The sequence below is a fragment of the Erythrolamprus reginae genome, chromosome 2, assembly GCF_031021105.1.
Source record: "Erythrolamprus reginae isolate rEryReg1 chromosome 2, rEryReg1.hap1, whole genome shotgun sequence".
In the NCBI taxonomy this organism is placed as follows: Eukaryota; Metazoa; Chordata; class Lepidosauria; order Squamata; family Dipsadidae; genus Erythrolamprus; species Erythrolamprus reginae.
In genome coordinates, this window is record NC_091951.1 from 146,167,407 (window position 1) to 146,193,188 (window position 25,782).

The 25,782-nt window shown below is 40.5% G+C and overlaps 1 protein-coding gene across 1 annotated transcript; it reads right to left on the bottom strand.

Moving 5' to 3' along the window:
• Positions 1-23,082: 23,082 nt before the first annotated feature.
• LOC139159444 (olfactory receptor 2D2-like) lies at positions 23,083-24,030 on the bottom strand. The gene has a single exon (XM_070736761.1). It carries the CDS (start codon positions 24,028-24,030, stop codon positions 23,083-23,085), a length of 948 nt encoding a protein of 315 aa, XP_070592862.1.
• Positions 24,031-25,782: the final 1,752 nt, after the last annotated feature.

The following is a 25,782-nucleotide window of genomic DNA, read 5'->3' on the forward strand; positions in this document are numbered from 1 at the left end:
AACCCTGTCTTACACCTTTAAAAATCTCAAAACTTTCTAATTGTTCATTATTCAATATAATTTTAGCTGTTTGATTTGAGTATATCGCATCTATTACATTAACAAATTTTGTCCCAAATCTCATTTTATTTAATTGCATTTTAATAAATGTCCAATCAACGTTATCAAATGCTTTTTTGCATCCAAAAATACCAATGACATCTGTCTTTCTGGATGTTGTTCATAACATTCTAATGTATTGATAATCGTTCTTAAATTATTTTTTATTTGTCTGCACGGTAAGAAGCCATTTTGATCTCCATGTATTATTTCATTTTTAAAAAAATTAAGTCTTAATGCATAAATAGAAGTAAAAAATTTATAATTGACATTTAATAAAGATATTGGTCTGTAATTTTGTATTTTATCTTTCTCTGTACCTGTCTTATGTATTAAAGTTATTAATGCCTCCGACCAGGATCTGAGAATTTTACCATCCATTATAATCCTATTAAAAATCTCTAACATATTCACCATAAATACATTACTTTCTATTTTATACAATTCTGCCGGAATGGCATCAGGGCTTGTAGCTTTATTGTTTTTTTTATTTTTAAAAGTCATCTGAAGTTCAGCCATAGTAAATGGGCCATTTAACCTTCTTTGTTGTTCTTCTGACAAAAATGCTAGGTCTAGAGAATTTAAATATTTAAAGATCTCTTCTTCTTTTATTTCTTCTTTTCTATATAAGGCCTTACAGAATTCCTCAACTATTTTTATTTTTTCCTCTGTTCTGAATTTTGTCATTCATTTACCATCTACCGATTTCTTTATTATTTTTTATTGTCTATGTTTTCTTAATTTAAATGCTAGCCATCATCCCAGTTATTGGCGTGTTCAAAGTATTCTTGTTTTTGGCTCTTTTAATTTTTTCAGCTATTTATTCTTGTTCTATAAGATTTATTTTATGTTTGACCAGATCTCTTTTTCTTTTTGTCTTTTCATTATATGAATTATTTTATAATACTACAACTAGATCCTTCAGTTCTTTTTCTAATTGTTCATGTTGTTTCTTTTTTTCTTTATTTTTCCTTGTCGTATAGGAGATCATTAACCCCGGATATATGCCTTAGTTGTATCCCATAAATTTTGTGGGGAAGTTTCTGAATTTTTATTAATTTTAAGAAAAATATCTAGTTCTTTTTCCATCCATTCTCTATATTGTGGGTCTCGTAAAGCATTCCTATTCATCTGCCATTTAATTTGTTTCCTGGGTCCTTTCCAATAAATTACTAAGGGATTATGATCAGCCCATGTATTTGTATCCATCTCTATATCTTTAATATATTCTGTGGTTTGTGTTGAGGCCCAGGCCATGTCTATCCTTGTCCAAATTTTATGGGGATTCGAATAAAAGGTATACTGTCTAGTTAAAGGGTGTCGCTCCCGCCAGATATTTCTCACTCTTAATTTCTATAAATTTTCCCCTAGTCTATGATAAAGGTTGTCAATAGTGTTGGGCAAACCGAACACGCACAATTCAGGTCCATACCGAATTTTGTGGTGTTCGGCATGCCAGACCCGAACCCGATTCTTTTTCAAAAACCATGCTTTAGTTCGGTGTTTGTGCCGAACACTGCGAAAGCCACTGCCTGGCTGTCATCTGCTGAGAAGAGGAGGAGGAGGAGCCGGGCGCCCGTGGCGGCGGAGGAAGGTGAACACTGGGGAGCTGTTGGCTGGTCGGGAGGCTGGGAGGGAGGCACAAAAGGAGCTGGGGAATCCCACGAAGAGATTCCAGGGGCGGAGCTTTGATGTCACGTATATCGGCTGGTTGCTAAGGACGCTAAAGTGATCTCTTCCTGGATTCCATGGAATCCAGGACATGATCACTTTGGCGTCCTTAGCAACTTGCCAGTATATGTGATGTCAAAGCTCCACCCCCAGAATCTCTTCGTGGGAGGGATTCCCCAACTCCTTCAAAGGGAGGCCTTTTCATATAATTTTTTTTATTTTTACAAAAAAGAACGCCGCAGCGGCGCTGCAAGCAAAGCGAGGTCTTTTCATGTAAAAATAAAAGTTTTTATTTTCACGTGAAAGGACCTCCCTTTGCCTGCGGTGCTGCTGCGGTGACCTTTTTTGTAAAAATAATTTTTTTACATGAAAAAAACCTCCCTTTGAAGCAGCTGGGGAATTCCTCCCATGAAGAGATTCTGGGGGTGAAGCTTTGATATCACGTACAGGGCCGCCATCAGGAATTTTGGGGCCCCATACAGCCTAAGTGTCTGCCCCCCCCCCCCCCGTGCCATTTTAAAACTACTTTTTTTAAGTTTTTAAGAAGATGTTAGATAATCATCTGAAAATAGCTGTAAATAAAACCCGATGTTCCCAGAATTAACTTTATTCATAAGATTATGATAGCAACAACTTGACCTTAGTTTTACTGGAACTATAGAATAATCATATAATAACCGCTGATGTTACAGGCCGTATAACTATATAAAGAAGGAACTGTGAGGATAACAGTTCAAAAGGGACGGGGGTGGTGTTTGTTATGTTGTGTTGTTTTGTTGCTTGTCTTATAAAATGCAAATACAAAATTTAAACAAACAAATAAGTATATTGTAAAATGATAGATTATGTACTATCTTATTTTTTTAATGTTTACATAATAACTACTTTTTAAAAAAAAAATCATCTGTCTGAAGTAGTGTAGGATTCCTGTCTAAGCAGGGGGTTGGACTAGAAGACCTCCAAGGTGCCTTCCCACTGTTATTCTATTCTAATTATCCAGGGGGTTGTGTAGTTATCAGTGGTATTAAAATAGGAGCTGTTAAAAAAAACCCAAATACAATTTCATATTGCTTCACATCTCAATATCCTTTTCGATCTAGTTTTTACGCCCATCGGTAAACGCAGGTCTGAACGAGCCCGTGGTATCCAAGTTAATTTCAAAGTACACTGCTCAAAAAAAAGTGAAGGGAACACTTAAACAACACAATATAAACTCCAAGTTGTCAATCAGTGTTGCTTCCTAAGTGGACAGTTTGATTTCACAGAAGTTTGATTTACTTGGAGTTATATTGTGTTGTTTAAGTGTTTCCTTTATTTTTTTGAACAGTGTAGATCAGGGGTCCCCAAACTTTTTACACAGGGGGCCAGTTCACTGTCCCTCAGACTGTTGGAGGGCCGTACTATTAAAAAAACGTGTGAACAAATCTCTATGCACATTGCACATACCTTATTTAAAGTAAAAAACAAAATGGGAACAAATACAATATTTAATATTTATTCTTCCTCTTTCTTTCTTTCTTTCTTTCTCTCTCTCTCCCTTTCTCTCTGTCCTTCTGTCTTTCTAATTCTCTCTCTCTCTTTCTCTGTCCTCTCTTTCTCTTTCTTTCTTTCTCTCTCTCTCTTCTCTCTTTCTCTCACTCACTCTCTTTGTATCTCTCCCTCTTTCTCTCTCCCTCTCTCTGTCTCCTCCTTTCTCTCTCTCTCTCCCTTTCTATCTCTCTTCTTCCTTTATCTCTCCCTCTCTATCTTTCCCTTTCTCTCCCCCCTCTCTCTTTCTTTCTCTCTCTCTCTCTTCTCTTTCTCTCACTCACTCTCTTTCTATCTCTCCCTCTTTCTCTCTACCTTTCTTTCTCTTTCTCTCTCTCCCTTTCTCTGTCCCTCTCTTTCTTTCTCTGTTCTTCTCTTTCTTTCTCTCTGTCCCTCTCTTTCTTTCTCTCTGTCCCTCTTTCTCTCTGTCCCTCTCTTTCTCTGTCCCTCTTTCTTTCACTCTGTCCCTCTCTTTCTTTCTCTCTGTCCCTCTCTTTCTTTCTCTATGTCCCTCTTTCTTTCTCTCTGTCCCTCTCTTTCTTTCTCTCTGTCCCTCTCTTTCTTTCTCTCTGTCCCTCTTTCTTTCTCTCTGTTCCTCTTTCTTTCTCTCTGTCCCTCTCTTTCTTTCTCTCTGTCCCTCTTTCTTTCTCTCTGTCCCTCTCTTTCTTTCTCTCTGTCCCTCTTTCTTTCTCTCTGTTCCTCTTTCTTTCTCTCTGTTCCTCTTTCTTTCTCTCTGTCCCTCTCTTTCTTTCTCTCTGTCCCTCTTTCTTTCTCTCTGTCCCTCTCTTTCTTTCTTTCTCTCTGTCCCTCTCTTTCTTTCTCTCTGTCCCTCTTTCTTTCTCTCTGTCCCTCTTTCTTTCTCTCTGTCCCTCTCTTTCTCTCTGTCTCTCTGTGGGTGGGTGTATGTGTGAGTGTGCGCGCACGCGCTCCCCGCTGGGTGGTCGCGGGGGTTGTTCCCGTTACTTTGTTGTTGTTATTGCCTTTTTTTTAAAAGCGAGAAAGAGTCGTGGAGACCTCAGGCGGAAGGAAAGCCGTCTCACCGCCTTTAAATGGCAATTGCGTGTCATCTGAGCATGCTCCTGAGTGGGCCGGCGAGGGATATAAAAAAGGCTGGGACTCAGCGTGGAGCTCTCAAGCGAAAGAGCCGCCGCAGTAGGGGAGTCAGTGGGAGCGTTCAGGACCTACCCCTCTACCGCAAGGCGCCGGGTTCCCCTTTCTCCCTCACCCGCATCCTTGCCGCGGTGACTCACCAGGAGAAGGCTGGAGACCCACGCGGCTCCTCTGGGGGCCTTGCGGAAGGCGGCGGCGGAAGCCCCCATGGCCGGTGCTGGGTGTGAGAGAGGATGCTTTCTGCGCGGGCGGAGGCCCACCCTCGCCGGAAGAGCTGCCCATCTAGCAGTCCCGCTGCCCCATTGGCCGGCAGGGGATGATGGGCAAGGGACGCCTCGGGAAAGGAGGGCAGGGTGGGAAGGGAAGGAGGGGGCTGGCGGGGATTTAGGGAAGGGGAGCCGAGGCCAGCCTTGCAGCTCCTCGGCGGGAGGAGTTGAAAGCCACTGGGAGAAGACTGGGCTCAGCAGGAGAAGCGCCGGGCCCGCCACCCCCCATTATTCAGGCTCTCTTCGGGGTTGGGGAGGTTTTGGCGGGCGCCGGGGCCCGGGGCCCCCCAATTTTCCAATTTGCCCGGGCCCGGGACAGCAGTCCCAGTAATACCCGTCTATCGGCGGCCCTGATCACGTATACCAGCAGGTTGCTAAGGACGCCAAAGTGATCACTTCCTGGATTCCATGGATGCAAAAATATGAAACTTTGTAATATAAAACTTAATAGTATGATATACGACTTAATAAACTTATACTCTAAAAAAATATAGTATTAAACTTAATAAACTCCGATATTAACTAATAATTAATTAATTACTAATTAAACAGTTAAACAGTTAATTGATTATTTGGTATCTTAATCAAATCTATTAAAACAACAACCTAGTTCTTAGAAGTTGGGTTATATCAGACCAAGAGGGAGAAAAAAGGAGATTAACAGTTCATTATATACCTTTGCAGTCTATTTGAAAATAAAGAAAACACCAAAATAACTATTGAATAGAATGTAGGAAATAACACCAATGAATATACTTCTACTAAATTTTCTTTGCAGCCAATTTTAAAGGTTTTTAATGAAAAGACTTCACTTTGAATTTTCTTTTCATCACTGTTCTCTTTGTCCTTATTCTTTAGTCCCAGTCTAATTCATTCCTCTTCTTATTTCAAATGATAGATATAAAGTCCAAAGTCCAAAAGTCTTTTAACAAAATTATCAAATTGTAATCCAGGTTAGAATTTCATTTGTATGCAATTTAATCCATTTGTACTTTAGGCTCCTTCAAAATAGTCCACTCCTAGCAAATACAAATGTCAATTTTCCAAAGTCAAATTTAATCCAACAAAGCTCAGTCCTTTATTTTAAATTACCAATCGTCTGTTCCACTATATATATTCTCATCCCTTTTAACTTTTATGCAGATTTCTTGCTTTCTTTATTTTTTACAATAGAGGGGGGGAAAGTCCTTCCAAGAAAAAAAAAGTTACGGAAACAGCAGCCACTCTAAGTTTCCCTTTTTTCTTCTTTAAATTCTTAAATTTAATTTTTTAGTACATCAGTCCTCATCTCCTAAATTTATTATAAAATGCAAGATCGTTTGTTCTTTCCAGAGATGGGAATTCACAAAGAAAAAGATTTTTTTCTTTCTTACAATTTATTCATGAAAGAAAAAAGAAGTTCCGGCTGGTAGTTTTCCACTCACTCAAGGATTTAGTTCTGCAAACTTCTCTTTGTTCGCCTTATTTTCTTTCAAAAGTTTTGCTGTTTAAAGATTGTGGAATCCAAAAAAAAAAAAGTTTTTAAGCTTACTCTCTCCTTTTCTTTTCTTTTCTTTTCTTTCTCTTCTCTGTTAATCTTATTTTTCAAGCGACTTCTTCTATTGCGTCTTTTCTTCCTCTTACGTGGTTGTGCTGCTATGGCCGTGTCGCCAGCGAACTGAGGCATGGTTTTTTCTCTTCTGAAGCTGTGGGGTGATCCCTTCCCTCCGTGGCAAGTGTTTTTTACCTCTCGGGATCCGGGAAACCCCCTGTTCTCAATCGAGCCCTCCAAGCCCGATCAGATCGCAGAACGTGACCTTCAGAAGGAAAAAAGGAGCATTGGGGACGGAGCTCTATCCCCAACCTCCCGCTGCAACTCTGTTCCCACCCGGAAGTCTTTTTTTTTAAAAAGAACTTAATTCGTTCCATGACCAGGTTCTTAAGTAGAAACGTTCTTAAGTAGAAGCAATTTTTCCCAGAGGAATCAATGTAAAAGCAAATAATGTGTGTAAACCCATTAGGAAAGAAATAAAAGCTCAGAATTTGGGTGGGAAGAGAAGGAGGAGGAAGAGGAAGAGGAGAGTCACTGCTGAAGGAAAAAGGTGAATTGGGGTAATCAAAAAAATCAAAAACTTTAAGGCTTAAAACAAAAGAGGGACTCTGATAATATGTGCGTCCAATACACCTGGCGCGAGGCTGCCTCCCATACACTGGCTGCTGCTGCTGCTACCTGCTGCCTCTTCCTTCCCATGCTGAAGGGCTCCCCTTTCCTCTCACTTGCTTGCTTTGTAGCCGGCGCCTTTCCTTCGCTGTGATGACTCCTCGGCTGCCCAGAGCGAAGGGAATGTTTCTTTCTTCTGGGTGCTGGCAGAGGTTTATTCCCTCTCTAAGCACCCAGAGAAAGAAAAATGCTCCACATACTCTGGACTTCCAAAGCCTCCTTAAGTACCACCGACAGGCTCCTCTGGAAGGCCAGAAAATCCCGAGATGGCCAGAATTAAAATGGGAATGGCAGAAAACTGGCCAGGCCTTTGTGCTGCTCACAAATTTCCTGGGAAATTTTTCTGGGCTCAGGTTCTTAAGTAGAAAATGGTTCTTAAGAAGAGGCAAAAAAATCTTGGACACCCGGTTCTTGTCTAGAAAAGTTCTTAAGTAGAGGTGTTCTTAAGTAAAGGTACCACTGTACTATGTGTTGTTTTTTTCACAAGAAGCAAATACATTCTATTTCTTAATAGGTCTGGAATAGCTTTGTACACAATGTGGGAGAGTGAGTGGCCAAAATTATTTTCTGAAAGGTAATGCCCTCCAGAAGTATTGCTAGAGGAAATTTAAGAATTTATAATCTAATAATATCAAAAGGACAGCAAGTTAGAGGTGGATAGGGCAAATGGGTCCTTTGCACACACATACACACACAAACAATTTTCAGATATTTCTCCTTTTTCTATTTTTGATAAAATTCCATATTGTAGTAATTTTTGCAATTGGGGAATAATGTTAGCAATCTGCTTCTGTGTATAATACAAATCCTGCAATTAATTCTTGGTTTGGCACGGATGTAGAAACTGCGCAGCGCAGTATGTTCCTTTCTGAAATCTTTTCAAACCTCGCTACAGGATGGCATGATGTCCCACTGTGCTTAGGAAGAGCACTAAGCTTCAGTCATCTTCAATTATTGGAGAACTGGGGAAATTTCTGTAGATTCGATTCCGTTTTCAGGATTTTTTTGTGTGCACACGTGGGGGGGGGGGAGAAAGAAAGTGACTTCATCTTAAATTATTATCTTTTCACCAGAAATGTCCCATTTCTTGATGGAAACAACTGCAGTGATATCAGGAGGAATAATAAATCAGAATCAGAATGGATATGCTCATCTCTTAGAAGGTTGCATATTTATATTCAACCAGCATTCATTAAGGACAAAATGTACGTCAGATGTTTGTTCAATCTGGTTTTTTCCCCCAGTTCTTTTTTCTTTCAAGCTTTAGTTTATATTAGCAGTAACGTTAATGACCATTTTGCATGAGAAAACATCATGAAACATTTTGTTGCCCCTTCCAACATCCTTTCTGTTAGAAGCTGATACTCTGGAGCAAACTTCTTCACCTGCTCAAATGAGAGTCTATTTCCAAGAGCTTTTTCCTGTACCAGTGGAGCAATATTAGGAAACCTGAGACACATACACTGTTTCCTGTCAGACCATAATCATTTTGGCCATATTCACATTTTGTTAATTTCTGAGTGCTGCAGAGTGTCACTGGAAAAGGAGACGCGGTTCTTATTTTGCAATGGTTTTACTCATATCTTTATAGGGCACTTTAGAAAGATAGATGCAAGGGGTTTTTTAAAAAAAATTTCAGTACCTCATCATGGTCCGGTGCCATGAAGGGCTTTATAGGTAATAACCAACACTTTGAATTGTGACCGGAAACTGATCGGCAACCAGTGCAGACTGCGGAGTGTTGGAGTAACATGGGCATATTTGGAAAAGCCCATGATTGCTCTCGCAGCTGCATTCTGCATGATCTGAAGTTTCCGAAAATTCTTCAAAGGTAGCCCCATGTAGAGAGCATTGCAGTAGTTGAACCTCGAGGTGATGAGGGCATGAGTGACTGTGAGCAATGACTCCCGGTCCAAATAGGGCCGCAACTGGTGCACCAGGCGAACCTGGGCAAACGCCCCCCTCGCCACAGCTGAAAGATGTTTCTCTAATGTGAGCTGTGGATCAAGGAGGATGCCCAAGTTGCGGACCCTCTCTGAGGAGGTCAATAATTCCCTCCCCAGGACAGACAGATGGAATTGTCCTTGGGAGGCAAAACCCACAGCCACTCCGTCTTATCAGGGTTTAGTTTGAGTCTGTTGACACCCATCCAGGCCCCAACAGCCTCCAGACACCGGCACATCACTTCCACTGCTTCGTTGACTGGACATGGGGTGGAGATGTAAAGCTGGGTATCATCAGCGTACTGATGACACATCATCCCATGCCCTTGGATGATCTCACCCAGCGGTTTCATGTAGGTATTAAATAGCAGGGGGGAAGAGGACTGACCTCTGAGGCACCCCACAAGGGAGAGACCTGGGGGTCAACCTCTGGCCCCCCACTAACACCGACTGCGACCAACCGGAGAGGTAGGAGGAGAACCACCGGAGAACAGTGCCTCCCACTCCCAACCCCTCCAGCCGGCGCAGAGGGATACCATGGTCGATGGTATCGAAAGCCGCTGAGAGGTCAAGAAGAACCCCTGTCCCGGGCCCGCCAGAGATCATCCATCAGGGCGACCAAAGCAGTTTCCGTGCTGTAACCGGGTCTGAAACCCGACTGTTGAGGACCTAGATAATCGGCTTCCTCCAAGGACCGCTGGAGCTGGAGCACCACCACCTCTCAACAACCTTCCCCAGAAAGGGAAGGTTGGAGACTGGATGATAGTTATTAAGTACGGCACCGGACCAGGATACCTGTGAGACCGCCTTCTGCCGCACGAATCCCAGCGACCGGTCAGGTCCCACAGAGTTGGCCTTCTCCAGATCCCGTCGACTAAACAATGTTGTCTGGCGGGACCCAGGGGAAGAGCCTTCTCTGTGGCGGCTCCGACCCTCTGGAATCAGCTCCCTCCAGAGATTAGAACTGCCCCTACCCTCCTTGCCTGTTGTAAACTCCTCAAAACCCACCTCTGTCGTCAAGAGTGGGGGAACTGAGACATCTCCTCCTGCCTATGTAGTTTTAGTGCATGATATGACGGTATGCATGTTTTTTATATTGGGGTTCCTTGTTTTTAGATTTTTTAAATGTACAATTGCTTTTTTAGATTTTAAATTATTAGACTATTATATTGTTCTTTATCACTGTTGTGAGCCGCCCCGAGTCTGCGGAGAGGGGCGGCATACAAATCTAATAAATAATAATAATAATAATAATAATAATAATAATAATAATTCATATTTTGACAGCAGTGAGGATTGTTTATGTGCAGCAATGGAAAATTGAAGAGATACCAAACGAGGCAATGATAATTTTAAAAATTATGGATTGCACAGAAATGGATATGCTTACAAGGAAATTGAAAGGGGAAAAGGAGTCTGATTATTACAAAATATGAAATACATTTTAATAATGGGTTAAAAGAAAGAAATAACAAATGAAGTAAAATTATACAGGGATATTGTTTAGTAGTTTAATAATAGAAGTAATTTTATTAACAGTATAAAATAGGATTCTGCAATCATAACATTAACAAAGTAATGTATAACGTATATATATCAGATAATAACTTCTGACAGAAATGGGGTTATAAATACCCCAAATGTTTGTTGTATGTCTGTTCTTGTTATGTGTGTGCCTATTCAAAAATAATAATAAAAAAAGAAAGAAAGATACAATGGCTATACACTAAAGATGTTTATAGTTTCATGTTTATACAGAAAAATCACAAAGGATAATATAAAATAAAATGATGGATAAGTGAATAATTAGTTCAACAAATGTATGTTGCATTAGCTACGGGAAGGTGTATGTCAATCTGACCGTTGACTAAAAGAAAAAAAAACAAATAAAGTCTAAGGCATACATGGCAACAAAGAAACCAAAGGACCAAGACAATTTAAAAAAAAGAATAACATGATAGATTATATTTTTCACCCATATTAAATCAATTGCTGAATCCAGAAAATGTTGATTAACTTTCTTTATCCTTTTTTCTGTGTTCCCATGAGTTGAAAGAGTGGGAGAAAGGTGACTTGTTGATACCAACTCCAGGATTTTAAGAACCTTTTCCAGAAGGTCTGTGAAGATAAAAATGCTGATAGTCTTTGACTTATGACCACAATTGAGCTCAGAATTTATGTTGTTGAGTCAAACATTTGTTAAGTGAGTTTTGCTCCATTTTACAACCTTTCTTGCCACATTTAGTTTACTTACTTACTTACTTACTTACTTACTTACTTACTTACTTACTTACTTACTTACTTACTTACTTACTGGATTTATATGCCGCCCCTCTCCGGGAACTCGGGGTGGCTTACAGCATAAGGGGATCACATGACCTTGGAACACAGTAATGGTCATGTTGTGACTCCCAGCAGCCCATGCAGCTGGTAGAGGATCCAGTACAAGACAAAGCCAATGAGGTGAGGTGCAAGTGGACTATGCAGCTGGCACCTGAGTCAGACAGTGAGGAGGCTGGCGAGGATTCGGTGACAGAGGCAAAGGTTCAGACAGGGACTTCAGAACCTTCAGCGCCTCACAGCAGTGATGAGGAAGAAGAGGAGCCAGCCTCTTCTTAATGCACAACACACAGAGCAGCCAAAAGGGAGGAATGGCTACTCAGGAAGAGGTCTTCTCAGGAGTAGGGTTGGGCTAATTGGCCACTCCCCAATCCTACTTAAAGAATGATGAAGACAGAAAAAACTCTGCAGGAAACAACTTGTTTGATAGTTTGCTTTTTCGTGTGCCTCTTGTTTGGAAAACCTCAGCTCGGCTTATCTGTTTTGGCTTCCATTTTGTGGGCTGATTCCAGGCATCTTGCCAACCTCCATAAGCTTCCTGTGATATCCAAGACTAATGACTTGTCTTTGCTTTATGACTTTATGGACTTATGCCAGCTGTTAATGCCATATAATTGACAGCTGCTTTTTTTCAAGAAAAGACTGATTTAAGATTTGTTTTTGTGCGAACACTACTAAGCCAGTTTATTAGTAGTGGTTAATCAATTAAATATACGTTTGAATAAACTGCATGTGGGCTACATTTTCTCTGGTCCATAGCTAGAGCAGAACAGGTCATAAAAATGAATCAGTTGTCAAGCATCTGAATTTTGATGACATGATCATGGAGATGCTTCAAGGGTTGTAACTGTGAAAAATGGTCATAAGTCACTTTTTGCATTGCTGTATAACTTTGAACAGTCACTAAGTGAACTGCTGTAAGTTGAGGACTACTTGCATAAGGGATGAAATATAGTTCTGAAAAAACTTTAAATGCAGAAGCATCCAATGAAAATAATTGATGGGAAGGCGGCTTCTTTTTCTTTTAGTTGACAATAGATACCAAGATGTCATTAAATAATTGGCATCCTCATCACTGAGCCTTTTCTAAAAAATTTCCCCCCAAACAGTACAGGCATACTTATTAGCTGCAATTAATCTCTGGATTTCTAGCCAAACCATTCAGATGGAACAGACTCCAGACCAAAACAAAGTGTTCGGTTAGACCAGTCCAATATAACTCATCTGGTTCAGCATTTGTTTTGTCATGGTGATGAAGCCAGAAGCCCGAATATCAACCCACTCGTACCTTTTATACCTTATACAAGCGGTATTGAGAAGCATATTGTCTTTTACAGCATGCAAAAAGTGACACAAAGCCATCATGACTAATAACCACAGTTCCCCATGCATGTCCTTTTGTGTTGAAGTGAAGGGGGGGGGGAATTGCATCTTTCCTGAATGTCCCATCCTTCCATTAAGATGACATGCCTTTCCTATGATGGCTGAGAGTACTTTTGTATAGATCCTGTGGGAATGAAAACTCAGATATAATATTGGAAGTAGCTTTAACCGCATAATGGCTTTGTAATCATCTAACAAGCTGAATGCATGTTCCCATATCACGTACACATGTGGCCATTGAATTTATTTTCAAGCAAGATTCCCTTTCCTTCTTGACTGTGGGTGAAAAGAGCAGCAGCCGCTTAACCATCCTGCTTATTAATGTTTATCAACCCATCAACTGGGAGAAAGATATCACTATCAGGGAAGGAAAAGCAACAATCATTTTCCTGATGCATGTTCATCATGACAGCTAGGCAGTTTTCAACATAGGCAAAGAGGATCAGCCTGGAAAAATGATGATAGAAAAAGCGAAAGCAATTGAGAGAGAAAGAATTTACTGAGAAAGTTGTTCTACTAAAAGGACTGTTCATAGATATTTACAACCCGAAGCGCTTTCTCCTTCCCTGGATTCTCTGATCCATTTGCACAATTTCCCTGGGCCGAGAAAGTTTGTTTCACCACAGGGTTATTGACTTCTATCAAAATTTATAAGAAAAAATATTGTTTACTTAAAACAGCTGCTGAGAATAACTCAGAATGACACAGACATCAGAATAACATACATGGGGAGACATCTAAAGGTGCCCCAATGTACTGCAATATCTATCTATCTATCTATCTATCTATCTATCTATCTATCTATCTATCTATCTATCTATCCATCATCTACCTATATTTTAGCTCCTTATCCATCCATTGATCTATTCAAATATTGTCAGGCACACAGTCACTTAAAAGGAACATCATACATTAATTTCCAGTTAGAAAGGATACTGCAATCCAACTATAAACTTGACTCCAGAGCTACCAATTACCCCCGGATGCGGAGTAACGATGCTGAGACATGTTGTGGATTAAATATGGGTCATTTATTGAATTAACATAAATTTAAATAAATTTGAATACGTCAATTTAAATATTTAAATTCAGAACAAACTAAGGACCTGCAGAGGCCAAAACTAACGGGGCGGAAATTCCTACCAGAAAATTCCTTGGCAACATTGGGCAAAAACTCCTGCTGAACCAGGTGAAGGTAGCCACCTTCACCTGGATCCAAGCCACGCCCCTTCACGTGTGGGAGGAGTTCACCCTCCAATCCCCGTGGGAAATTGGATCCAGTGATTCCCATGGACATCCTCTCTCCAATCCCCGACGTTGCTCCAACCTCTAGTTCCTGGACAGAGGCGGTCCATCACCCTTTGAAGGATGCCCAAAGGAGCATGCGCTGTTGCTTCTAAATGCCCATTTCCACCCCTAACCTGCCCAACCCCAATGACCAAAGGGAGGCCTATACTGATCTCTAAGTGCGCCGCACCCCCTAACCAATCCAATCCACGCCGTCAGTGTGGAATAGGCGAAAAAACGGCCACCTCTAAAGGGGAGGTCGCAAAAAAATTCCTATTCGGCCTCGAGGCGACCTCCTCAGGACACACTGTTGATAGCGGAGGGTGGGCGGGTGTTCGCTTCAGGAAAGCCGAGGGCAAGGGGGAGGTCCTGACTGAATCGCCCTTAAATAGGGCGATTCAGTACCTCCCCCAACCAGCAGGCAGCGCGCTACCTTGGCGCGCTGCCAAAAGCCGAACTTCCGGGTTCCAGAGGAACCCGGAAGTCCGGAGCTCAAAAGAGCTGCTGCCAGCGTCTCCCCAGCCCTGGAGGTAATTTCGGCCGGCGGTTTAAGCCATTGGCCGGGCATTTCTATGCAGCCCTTATACCTTATGCCAAGGTACCATTGGTTGTCTTTGTGTAGGACCCTGTTTAAGAGGGATGTTGCCCATGCACTTCAACAGAACGAATGAAACTTAAAAGTTCAGCTTAATTTTGCATGTCTCTACAAGGATTACTTCCACTTAACTAAATGCAAAGTTGGGCAATAGTGAAGCTTCCTGAGACTGGCAGTAGTCTGGATATGTGGAATTACTATATTCTGGAGAATGATTTTCCTATACCTCTAGCTGCACCAATGTTTTCAAATTTGATTTCCCTAAAGAAGAGAACTTTCAGAATGTACATGTTAACAAGAAGAAGGAAGGCACTATATCAATCTCCATGTTTCTTTACCCTCACATTAAGGGAAACTAATCTTGTATAATTTAACGCTCCCCTGTATCTGAATGAAAGGATTCAATTATAATTAATATATTAAACTTCTTTATGATATGGCTTCACAAACACAAAATAAATATTTGTTTCACTTGAGTTCAGCATGAACAATGTTGAACATTTCAGTGTGAAATGCATAATATTAAGAAAATTTGGATTCATTTTGTTGAGGCAGCTTTTTTTTTTCAAATATTCTGGCTCTCAACATTCGGAGCATGTCCCTATGGCTTTGCAGACCCTACATTGGCTACTTATTGTTTCCAAGATGTTGGTTTTGGTCTATGGAGCCTCTGGGTCTTGGCACAGGACTACCCATTCACCCAGTCTGACCAATTTGATCAATGACAGAGAAAAAAAATACAAATTCCATACTTCCAGGAATTTCACAGGATTGAAGCAAAAAGATATCAGAATAACTGAGTTGGAAGAGACGTTAGAGATCTTCTAGCCCAATTTCTGCTCAAGCAGGAAACCATATACCTGTGATGGCAAACCTATGGCATGCATGCCGCAGGTGGCATGTGGAGCCATATCTGCCAGTACATGAACCATTGTGCTAGCTCAGCTCCAATGAGCATGTGTGTGCCGGCCAGCTGATATTTGGCTTGCACAGAGACTATAGGAAGAAGTTTTCACCCTCTGGAGGGCCTTGCGGTGGGAAGAGTCTGGGGAGAATGAAAACTGGGTCTACCAGACTTGGGGGGTATCGGGAGTTGTGCATGCACATGTGGGGGTAGGGCAGCACAGGGGTTTTGCAAGCATGCACCAGGGGCAGGGCATGTATGTGCAGGGGATGGGGCACAGGAGGCATTGGATTAAGGGCATGGGCACATACACCATAGCACTCACGCTTGGGCTTTCGGCACCCAAGGGAAGAAAGGTTCACCATCACTGCCCTACACCATTTCAGACAAATGGTTGTCCAATCTCTTCTTAAAAGGGTGTCTGAAAATTTATCCTTAGTTTCAGGTTGGTTCTCTCCATGATAAATTTCCATTCTTGCCTTTAGTTGCTTTGGAGACTAGATTGATCCTCTTTTCTTTGTGTGTGTGTGTTAATGTCAATACAATATAAAAACATTCTCAAACTAATCTCTTTTTTGTTGAATTTTCAAAAACCTCAGGTTTTTTTTAAGAAAAACATCTTTGCATTATGCCTGATTAGGCCATCTGTATTTTTTTAGTAATTACCTTTCAGTTGGTATGGTTTATTTATTCTTGATTGTTCTTTCATTTGGCATAGTTTAATGATATTTTTGACTAATTTTGAACCTTATTGTGGATGTTCCAAATTGTTTTACTATAAACTATATAAGCTATCCAAAATCGTTTTGTTTGCAGGGGAATGGAAAAGTGTTTAATAAATAGATAAATAGAAATAAATTACTCTGGGAGAGCTGCAGAGCTATTCTGAACTGGGAAGGTTTTTGGTCAACTCACAATGTAATCAAACATTTTACTGTGCCAAAAACACAATTCACAGCTTTTCCTGACCATTATGTAATTATTTTTCCCTGATCTTGGTGTTGACATACAGAAACTAATAAAAGAACCCAAATCTGTTATGTAGAAATTAAAGCTTGAAATTTTTTTCATAACAAACAATTAAAAAGGAAGGGAAACATCACCTTGTGAATTGATGAATTGCAAACTGCTATGGACAACTACGCTAAAACCACACTGCCAAAATTTCATTGATAATACAGTTTATGTTTAGATGCAAAAAAGAGACTTTTGAAACAAGCCACATATTTTAAATATGTTTTTTATTTCCTTATGTGCCATTTCACAAGATGCCTCATTATACCATAACTTACAGGTTCTTGATTACAAGGAATTCAAACTTTTTTTGCACATTTTTTTCGGGGTTATGAGTCTATAGCAGAAAGCATTTATTAAAACTTGTATTAAGAAGGATTACCCTAAATGGTATTACAATAACCTACAGTATGCTATTCTTTACTATCCTACCTACAGGAAGTTCAACAATAAATTAAAGCTGAATTGGAACATATGTGCCTATGCTGGGTTCTATTATATCTCAAGACCTAGAATGGTCACCTAATATCAAAAATGTCGTCAAAAAAGCACAAGAAAGGAAGTTTTTTCTGTGCCAATTCAGGAAGCTCAAACTGCCCAAGGAACTGCTAATACAGTTCTACAGAGGAATCATTGAATCTGTCATCTGCACCTTTATAATCATCTTGTTTGGTTCTGCAACACAAAAAAACCAATGCAGACTTCAGATGATAATCAGAACTGCAGTAAAAACAATTGTTGCCAACTTGCCTTTCATTGATGACCTATATATTGCACGAGTCAAAAAGAGGGCTGTGAAAATATTGACTGACCCCTCACATTTTATTTATTTATTTTATTTATTTATTTTGTCCAATACACAATGAGGGTTTTAGTGGGTATATATCTATAATAATCATACATAATAAAGTACATGATGAAGGTTATAGAGGAGATACTCATAGTAAAATATATCTAAGAAATAATAGATAAAGTAATAAAACATATCAATGAAAGAACAGAAGAAGAAATACTGTATAGGAATAGAAGAAAGGTATAGGAGATATAGGAGAGCAATAGGACAGGGGACGGAAGGCACTCTAGTGCACTTGTACTCGCCCCTTACTGACCTCTTAGGAATCTGGATAGGTCAACCGTAGATAATCTAAGGGTAAAGTGTTGGGGGTTTGGGGATGACACTATGGAGTCCGGTAATGAGTTCCACGCTTCGACAACTCGGTTACTGAAGTCATATTTTTAACAGTCAATTTTGGAGCGGTTAATATTAAGTTTAAATCTGTTGTATGCTCTTGTGTTGTTGTGGTTGAAGCTGAAGTAGTCGCCGACAGGTAGGACGCTGCAGCCACAAAACATCGCTATAGAGCACTGCACACCAAGACAACTAGACACAAGAACAGTTTTTTTCCAAAACACCATCACTTTGCTAAACAAATATTTCCCTCAACACTGTCAAAGTATTTACTAAGTCTGCACTATCATTACTACTAATTTTTCTCATCTTTCTTATCACCCATATCCTCCCACTTATGACTGTGTGATTGTAATTTGTTGCTTGTATCCTTAAGGGTTTTATTAATATTATTTCCTGATTGTTTATTTGATCCCTATGATAATTATTAAGTACTCCATAATTTTTCACAAATTTATATTTTCTTTTATGTACACTGAGAGCATATGCACCAAAGACAAATTCCTTGTATGTCCAAGTACACTTGGTCAATAAAGAATTCTGTTCTGTTCTGTTCTATTCGGGATTCTACATGTTCCTCTTGCCTTCTAGGTGCTCACTAAGAAAGCATTACTATCGCTGGTAATCAGAACATTAATATTTCCTTATTATTAATATTATTAACAGGCTTTGATTCTTAGGAGTTCTATCCCACTCTCCACCTGAAAATAAATCTGTTCCAAATGCCAAATACAAGCAGAAGTGCCAAAGTGCACATATACTATAATTAGGAACAAAGGAACAAAGAAGTATGAACTTTGTTCTGCCTTTGATTCATATACACAGCTAATAATGATGACAAGCTACTTTGAACTGTATAGGGATTGGTTGAAGTGGCAGGTGGATTTTGAAGGTCTTATGAAAATTGCTTACATAGTGCAGGTCTCCAAACAACCTTCCCCATTGATAAAGTTGTAATAAAATATCAAGTTCAAATAAAACAGCATTTTACTTGGTATCTTCCAGTTATATTGAAACATTTTGCAGAATTGAGAGGCCAGCGTGCCTTTAAGCAGCTGACCGACATTTGCAAAAAGATTTGGATCAACACAGCACCTGTTATTCAGGTGAGGGGCAAGGGAGAGTCTCACACAAATTGCCAAATTGCCTCTGTGTGCTTATGCAGAGCCAAAAGGGTGAGGGGCGGTGCTAGGATACCTATTAAAGGAACAGCATGCTGCCAAGCCTTCCTTTTTCCCTTGGATTGCCCCTCAAGCTGCACACCCACCCACCCACCCTCCACTATGTCCAGTGTGCTATGAAAGGGTCGCCCACCTAGGGACCGAGTAGGAATTTTTTGCAGCTTGGACACCTTATGTCAAGGCTGTTTTTTCACCTACTCCACACTGAAAAGGCAGGAGTAGATTGCTTAGGGGGGTGTTACGGGTGTAAATAGTATACAGGCCAATTATTTCCTAATTTCCCCTTCGGTCATGGGGTTTAGCAGAAAGGGGCGGAAATGGGATGCCAGCAGCAACTTCGTGTTCTCCTCTGGGCATCTTTTTGGGAAGATGACAGACAGCCCATTGCCAGAAATGCAAGTATCGACCTGATCAGGGCATTGGAGTGGGACTTCCCTTGGGGCTCATACATGTCATTTCTGATACCGGGTCAGGGTAGTGACCCATTTAATTATGTAACTTTCAGTTCCAGGTCATGGCTAGTGAGTCCTCCCATATGCTTGGGGCATGGCTGAGAGTAGGGCAAAGGCTAGCGATAGCTTTGCACTACTTAGGCAAGGAGCTTCACCCATAGTTGCCCAAGTATATTTTTGGCAGGGAATTCTGCCCATTTAGCGACCTCTGCAGGTCTTTAAAATAATCAATAAAGTAACCCATTATAACCCAGTTCTGGTGTCTGTGTGTTTATTCCACCTCTGATGCAATTCTCAAGCAGGGCAATATCAGCTCCACCTTCATAGCTGATTTGAATTTCAATAAGGTTTTGTTGGTGTGTTTTTTTTTAAGGGAGGGAGTTAATACAAATCAAGGAGCCATTGGTTTGCCATCAATGAATTAAAACCGCAGAAGCCAATTCTGGAACCGCTGAACTTCATTAAAAAGTCATTGTTGCTTTTGCTTTCCAAAAAAGTCTACGAGTTTAATTAAACTTCTGGAATAAACCAGTTGGCAGGAGACAACACCTTATCGGTGGGATGACTGCTTGCTTTCCAAGTAAGTTATTAGTTTTATTGCAGAACTATAGTGGGATGACTGCTTGCTTTCCAAGTAAGTTATTAGTTTTATTGCAGAACTATAGTTGTATATCAAATGAGATTAATGTCTGTAGTAATTGCTTTTTGGCGTTTTATAATTATAAGAGAAAATATTTAAGTGGTTTTTTCCCTACACTATTTTCCTTTCCTTTTTTGCCCCCTTTGCATTGCAATAAATGAATGGCTACTGTATGTAAGCTGTTTATAATATAAAGCAAGCAATAAGGAAATGAATAAACGGATTTAAATGGATTTGTGTCATAGTCGTGATTTTACAAGATAAAATCTTATAAAAATGGGTTGCATTGCAGAAACAAAAATAGGGTTTGTACAGTTTTGAAAATCTCCATATGCACTGATAGATGCTGAACAAATAATTTCCCATGGGGTCGAGTCAGAATGTGTATTATATTGCTAATTGTCCTGCTAATTTATCTCTGAGTAAGTATATTTTGAAAAGAAAAATCAATCTCTGTGGCAAATATGATGGAATTTCTCTGTAACTTGAATTTGTTATCTTTTTTGTTAGGGCACTTTAGCTATTCTACTTCTTTCACTGTGTATGTGTGTGTGTGTGTATGAGAGAGAGACAGAGACAGAGACAGAGAGGCAGGCAGACAGACAAGTGGACTTTGCAGAATTCTTTTACTGGATCTGAACCAGGATGGAGAATGGAAGATCTAAGAAATTTCTTGATAAAAAAAATTGAGATTATTCCAAATTGTAGACAGCTATATTAATCTATTCTATTCTATCAAATTGCTTGACTTTATTGTCAGGCTCCCCCTACATAGTGCATCCAACAAAAAGACTGTGGTAGTCTGTGAGATTTGAACTGCCAAATTGCAGGCAGCTAGCAGGCAGCAGAAGTAGCACACACTCTAACTACTGTACCACCATGGCTCAAAATAAACTGCTGTGGACCACTATGGTAAAATTACACTGCCAAAACATCCAGAGTATGGTTTATGTTTACATGCAAAAAGGGGGAACTTTTGAAACAAACCATGTATTTTAAATGTGTTTTTATTTCTATTTGGGCCATTCCATGAGCCAGCTCAGAATACACCAGATAGAAGGCATTAAAACAGTTTTTTGCACATTTTTTTTTCTGAGTTGTGAATCAATAGCAGAAAATGATGAAATGGTATTACAATGACCTATAGTGTGCTATTCTTTACTATTCCACCTATAGGAAACTCAATGGTAAATTAAAGCTGAGTTGGAATATATGTGCCCATGCTTGGTTGAAGAAAAGAAGACTTGCACAGACTAACCTGAATGGAGGTTGCCAATGAACATCCTCTTCCCCTTTCCTCTGAGATCAAGTCTTTAATAGGCCCCAAGCTTCAAGAATCCTGCTAAAGAAGCACTCGTATTCTTCTCTAACCTCTTATTGGTTATCTTACTGAGGCAAAAGCTGAATCTAATCTGGTTTGAGGAATCTATTCTGGTTTGGGGAAATCAGCAGGTAAAATTATATGAATAGCATAGAACTGGAAGAGATCTTGGAGGTTTTCGAGTCCAGCCCCCTGCTCCAGCAAGAGAACTATACTGGGCTGTCAAACTCAATTTCATTGAGGGCTCCATCCATGTTTGACCTCGGGGAGCCAGGGTAGGCATGGTTGGAGTGGGTATGGCCAACTCAACGTCACTCGTGTCGGGGGCGCTGGTACTGGCCCAAGCACTCAGCCAGTAAAAATGGGCGCCTGACCTTCATTTTCAGCTATTGCAGCTTTCTGCAACCCTCTACCAGTGAAAATGGAGCTCAGAAAGGCCACACACGACCCTCACAAGCTCCCCTTTCAGCTGCAATGGCCACCTGCAATCCTCTGCCAGTGAAAGCGGAGCTTGCAGTGGCCGGGGCTGATCTCCGGAGCTCCATTTTCACTGGCAGAGGCACCATGGACTGCTTCCTTGCTATTTCCTGGGAAGCCCTGCGGGCCAGATCTAAGCATCCACGGGCCTATACCATCTCAGACAAGTGACTGTCCAGTCTCTTCTTAAAAACATCCCATGTTGGAGTGCCCACGATTTCTGGAGGCCATTCCACTGTTTAATTGTCCTCACTGTAATTCCAGTTTTTTTCTGTCTTTGATTAGTTTCCAACCATTATTTCTTGTCCTTGTGTAGGTAAGAATTATAATGGTTTAGTTTTTGTGGTTTTCTCTAGATTTTCAGGTAATTGTAATTTACTTACTTAAAGCAGAGTCTCATTCTCAACAGTTACAGAATGCATAACATAAATTGGCCAAAAGGTTCTTTAGACACTGAATGTGCAGTCTTGCATATACAGTAGGTAATATTGAAACAGGACAATTGTTTCACAAAGACCACAAGGAAGGCTTGAGCAAAGAAGAAAATATCATATCAAAATATCATATTTGATCAAGGGGAAACCCGTCTTGAATGTTCTCGAGAAAAGAGGGAAATTTAGATATGGAAAACTCATTTGCTTCCCCTGGTGCTTTTTCCAGCAATTCTAATTTTGTAGATAACTTTTCTGGGAAGGAAGAAAATCTAGTCTTTCTTTCCAGTAAATACAGTACTAATAAACTGACTAGTAAGCCCCTGTGATGATCCAATAATGCTTGGTCAGGATTTCTAAATACAGTGGTACCTCTACTTAAGAACTTAATTCATTCCGTGACCAGGTTCTTAAGTAGAAAAGTTTGTAAGTAGAAGCAATTTTTCCCATAGGAATCAATGTAAAAGCAAATAATGTGTGCAAACTCATTAGGAAAGAAATAAAAGCTTGGAATTTGAGTGGGAGGAGGAGGAAGAAGAGAAGGAGGACAGTCGCTGCCCAGAGCAAAAGGAACGTTTCTTTTCTCTGGGCGCTGGCAGAGGTTTATTCCCTCTCCAAGCATCCAGAGAAAGGAAAATGCTTTGTTCACTCTGGACTGCCAAAGCCTCCTTAAGCACCACCGAAAGGCTCCTCTGGCAGCCCAGAAAAGCCCGAGATGGCCAGGATTAAAGGGGGAATGGCAAGAAACTGGCCGGGCCTTCATGCCACTTTCAATTTTCCTGGGAAATTTTCTGGGCTCGGGTTCTTCAGTAGAAAATGGTTCTTAAGAAGAGGCAAAAAAATCTTGAACAGCCAGTTCTTATCTAGAAATGTTCTTAAGTAGAGGTGTCCTTAAGTAGAGGTACCACTGTATGTATAAAAGGCTAAAGAGGAATCTTTACAGAAGTTTCAAAGAGCCTTTCCTTTACCAATCAAATGTTTCCCTTTTCTCACTATGGATATGATGCTTATTAGCCTCCGTTTCTGAACAAAGTTAAAGATAGTATCAGTAGTCATGTATTTGGGGAGGTTGTCTTCTTGCTTAATAATTTTCTCAGAGCCCCCTTCACTTCCTTGTTTCTGAGGCTGTAGATGAGGGGATTCATCATGGGAGTGACCACTGTGTAGAATACTGACACAGCCTTATCCGGGCCTGTGGCAGAACTGACAGAGCTGGGTCTCATGTAAGCAAAGAGTGCTGTGCCGTAGAAAAGGCTCACCACCAGGAGATGGGAGCCACAGGTCGAAACAGCACGGCGTTGGCCCTCAGCAGAGCGAATGAGCAAGATGGCAATCCCAATGCGGGCATAGGAGGCAGCGATGAGGATGAAAGGCAGGAGCAAAAGAATGGAGCCAAAGACAAACACAACTATTTCTGCTTCTGAAGAGTCAGAAGATGCCAGCTTGATCACAGCCGGTACCTCACAGAAGAACTGATTGATGCGATTTTGGGTACAGTAGGGCAGGTGCAGAGCAAAAGCATTGACAATGAGGGAATTGAGGAAGCCACTCAACCAAGCAGCTCCTGCGGTCCAGCTGCAGAAGTGCCAGTTCATGATGGTGGTATAGTGTAAGGGGTGGCAAATTGCCACGTAGCGGTCATAGGCCATGAGACCCAACAGTACACATTCTGCCATACCAAACACCAGGAAAATATACATCTGGAAAGCACAGCGGACAAAGGATATGGATTTATGCCTAGAAAGGAGGTGTGCCAACATCTGTGGGATGGTAACTGAGGAATAGCAAAGGTCCAACAGAGACAAATGGAGGAGGAAGAAATACATTGGCGTGTGTAAACGATGTTCAACCCCAATTAACATCACCATTGTGCAGTTCCCTAGGAGGGTAACTAAGTATATGATCAAAAAGAGAACAAAAAGCATGGTTTCGGTCATGGCCCCTTCTGCCAGGCCCAGGAGGATGAACTCAGCCACAGAGCTCTGATTGCACCGCTCCATCACTTGTGCCGGCCAGGCAAACCCTGCAGAACTGAAACAGGAAGAAGAAGAATTAGGGGGAAGTCCTATCACTGACTCCATTATCCAGTCATATTGTACATTGATACATAGGTTAGGTCACCTGTTTGCACAGTGTTTTGTCTAGGGTTGACTCTAGAGCCAATGTCAAGAATCTCTTGACAAATAGTTACCTCCCACACGGAATTTTAATGAGTTAATGTAACTCATGCTATTGTTTGGTGTCCAGTCTCCAGTGTAGGACACAAGTCACTCATTCAAAGATTTTTTATGCTCCCTCTCTGGTCTCTTTGTTCCGTACGATTCCACTGCTTCCTCTCAAGCACTTTAAGAGGTGATTGTCTTTAATAGCTTTTACTTAATTTAGTTAATTAGTTTGTTAGCCTGGATATATCTCAATTTATTTTGCCAACACTCCTTCCCTTACTTGAACCACTGGGGGTTTTTTTCCATATAGAAAGCTTGTCATCTTTCTATAAACTTGCAAGGCATAAGAGTCACTGCATGAAGAAAGGATCAGGTCTCCTTTAGACCTGAGTCTGCTCCATTGTGGTCCTGCTTTGGAAGTGTATGTGGTCCATTAAAATGGTCTCATCCTGACTTGGTGTTCCTGTTCCCAAAACACCCAGATAGCAGCATGGCTATGATAAACATGAATTTATGTTTAGATATGCACCTATCTAAACCTTAAAAGGGGGGATGTGACTTTAAGATAGGTGGAGTTCAACTCTCGGAACTCTCTAGCCAGCTTTGCTAAGAATTCTGGGAATTGTAGTCCATCTGGCTGAAAGCTGCCTAGCTTGGGAAGCTCTGCCTTAAATACAATTTTCTTTCTTTCTTAGTACAATTGCATAGATCAGCCTGGCATCTCTCTGAAGTAAGTCACAACTCCCTGGCTTACAGAAAGAAAAATAGACAGGCCTTTCCCCAAAAAAGCAGTCTCATCCTCACCATGATAATTTGTTTGTACTAAACATACAAGATCTGGCATAAAAATGGTGTATTGTGGAGGAAATTCTGCCTCCTACCTTCCAGGTGTAATTTTGTCCACAGCTTTAAAGTTTACAAGCCAGCTTTTCCCTATCTTTGCACAATCTTTGCACAAGCTATGCACCATCTTTGCACAATCACTTTGTAACAAAAAACATTGGCAGGGCAATTGCTTATTGTTATTGATTTCTCTCACAACCCAAGCAACAAGATAGTTTATTTAAGGAAACAGCTGCAGACAAACAATTTCCTCTCTCTTTCTCTCCACCTTTTTGCACAAAAACCACATAAGCAGAGAGACATCTAAAGGTGATGCAGCGTATTGCAACAAGCACTGCCTTAGCTTTATAATATAAACCCAGAATTGCAAGGGCAAACTTATTGGTACAGTTTGTTTGTTTGTTTGTTTGTTTGTTTGTTTGTGTGTGTGTGTGTGTGTGTGTGTTTGTTTGTTTGTTTGTTTATTTATTTATTTATTTATTTATTTATTTATTTATTTATTTGATTTGTATGCTTCCTCTCTCTGAGGACTCACAAAAGAGCAAACAATATACAATGTAAAAATCTAAAAATCCAATTAATTTCACTAGAAAAAAACTTTAAAACTCTACTAACATTTAAAATCATTCATTCTCATTCACACTGCAAAACATACTGCAGGGGCAAGGATCTAATGGCCCCAAGCCTGATAGGTCTTTCAGATTTATGGAAGGTGAGGAGGGTGGGGGCAGTATGAATCTCTTG

Excerpts from the sequence above, each read along its gene's own strand:
- LOC139159444 (XM_070736761.1), bottom strand. The coding sequence starts at position 24,030 with ATGGAGCGGTGCAATCAGAGCTCTGTGGCTGAGTTCATCCTCCTGGGC.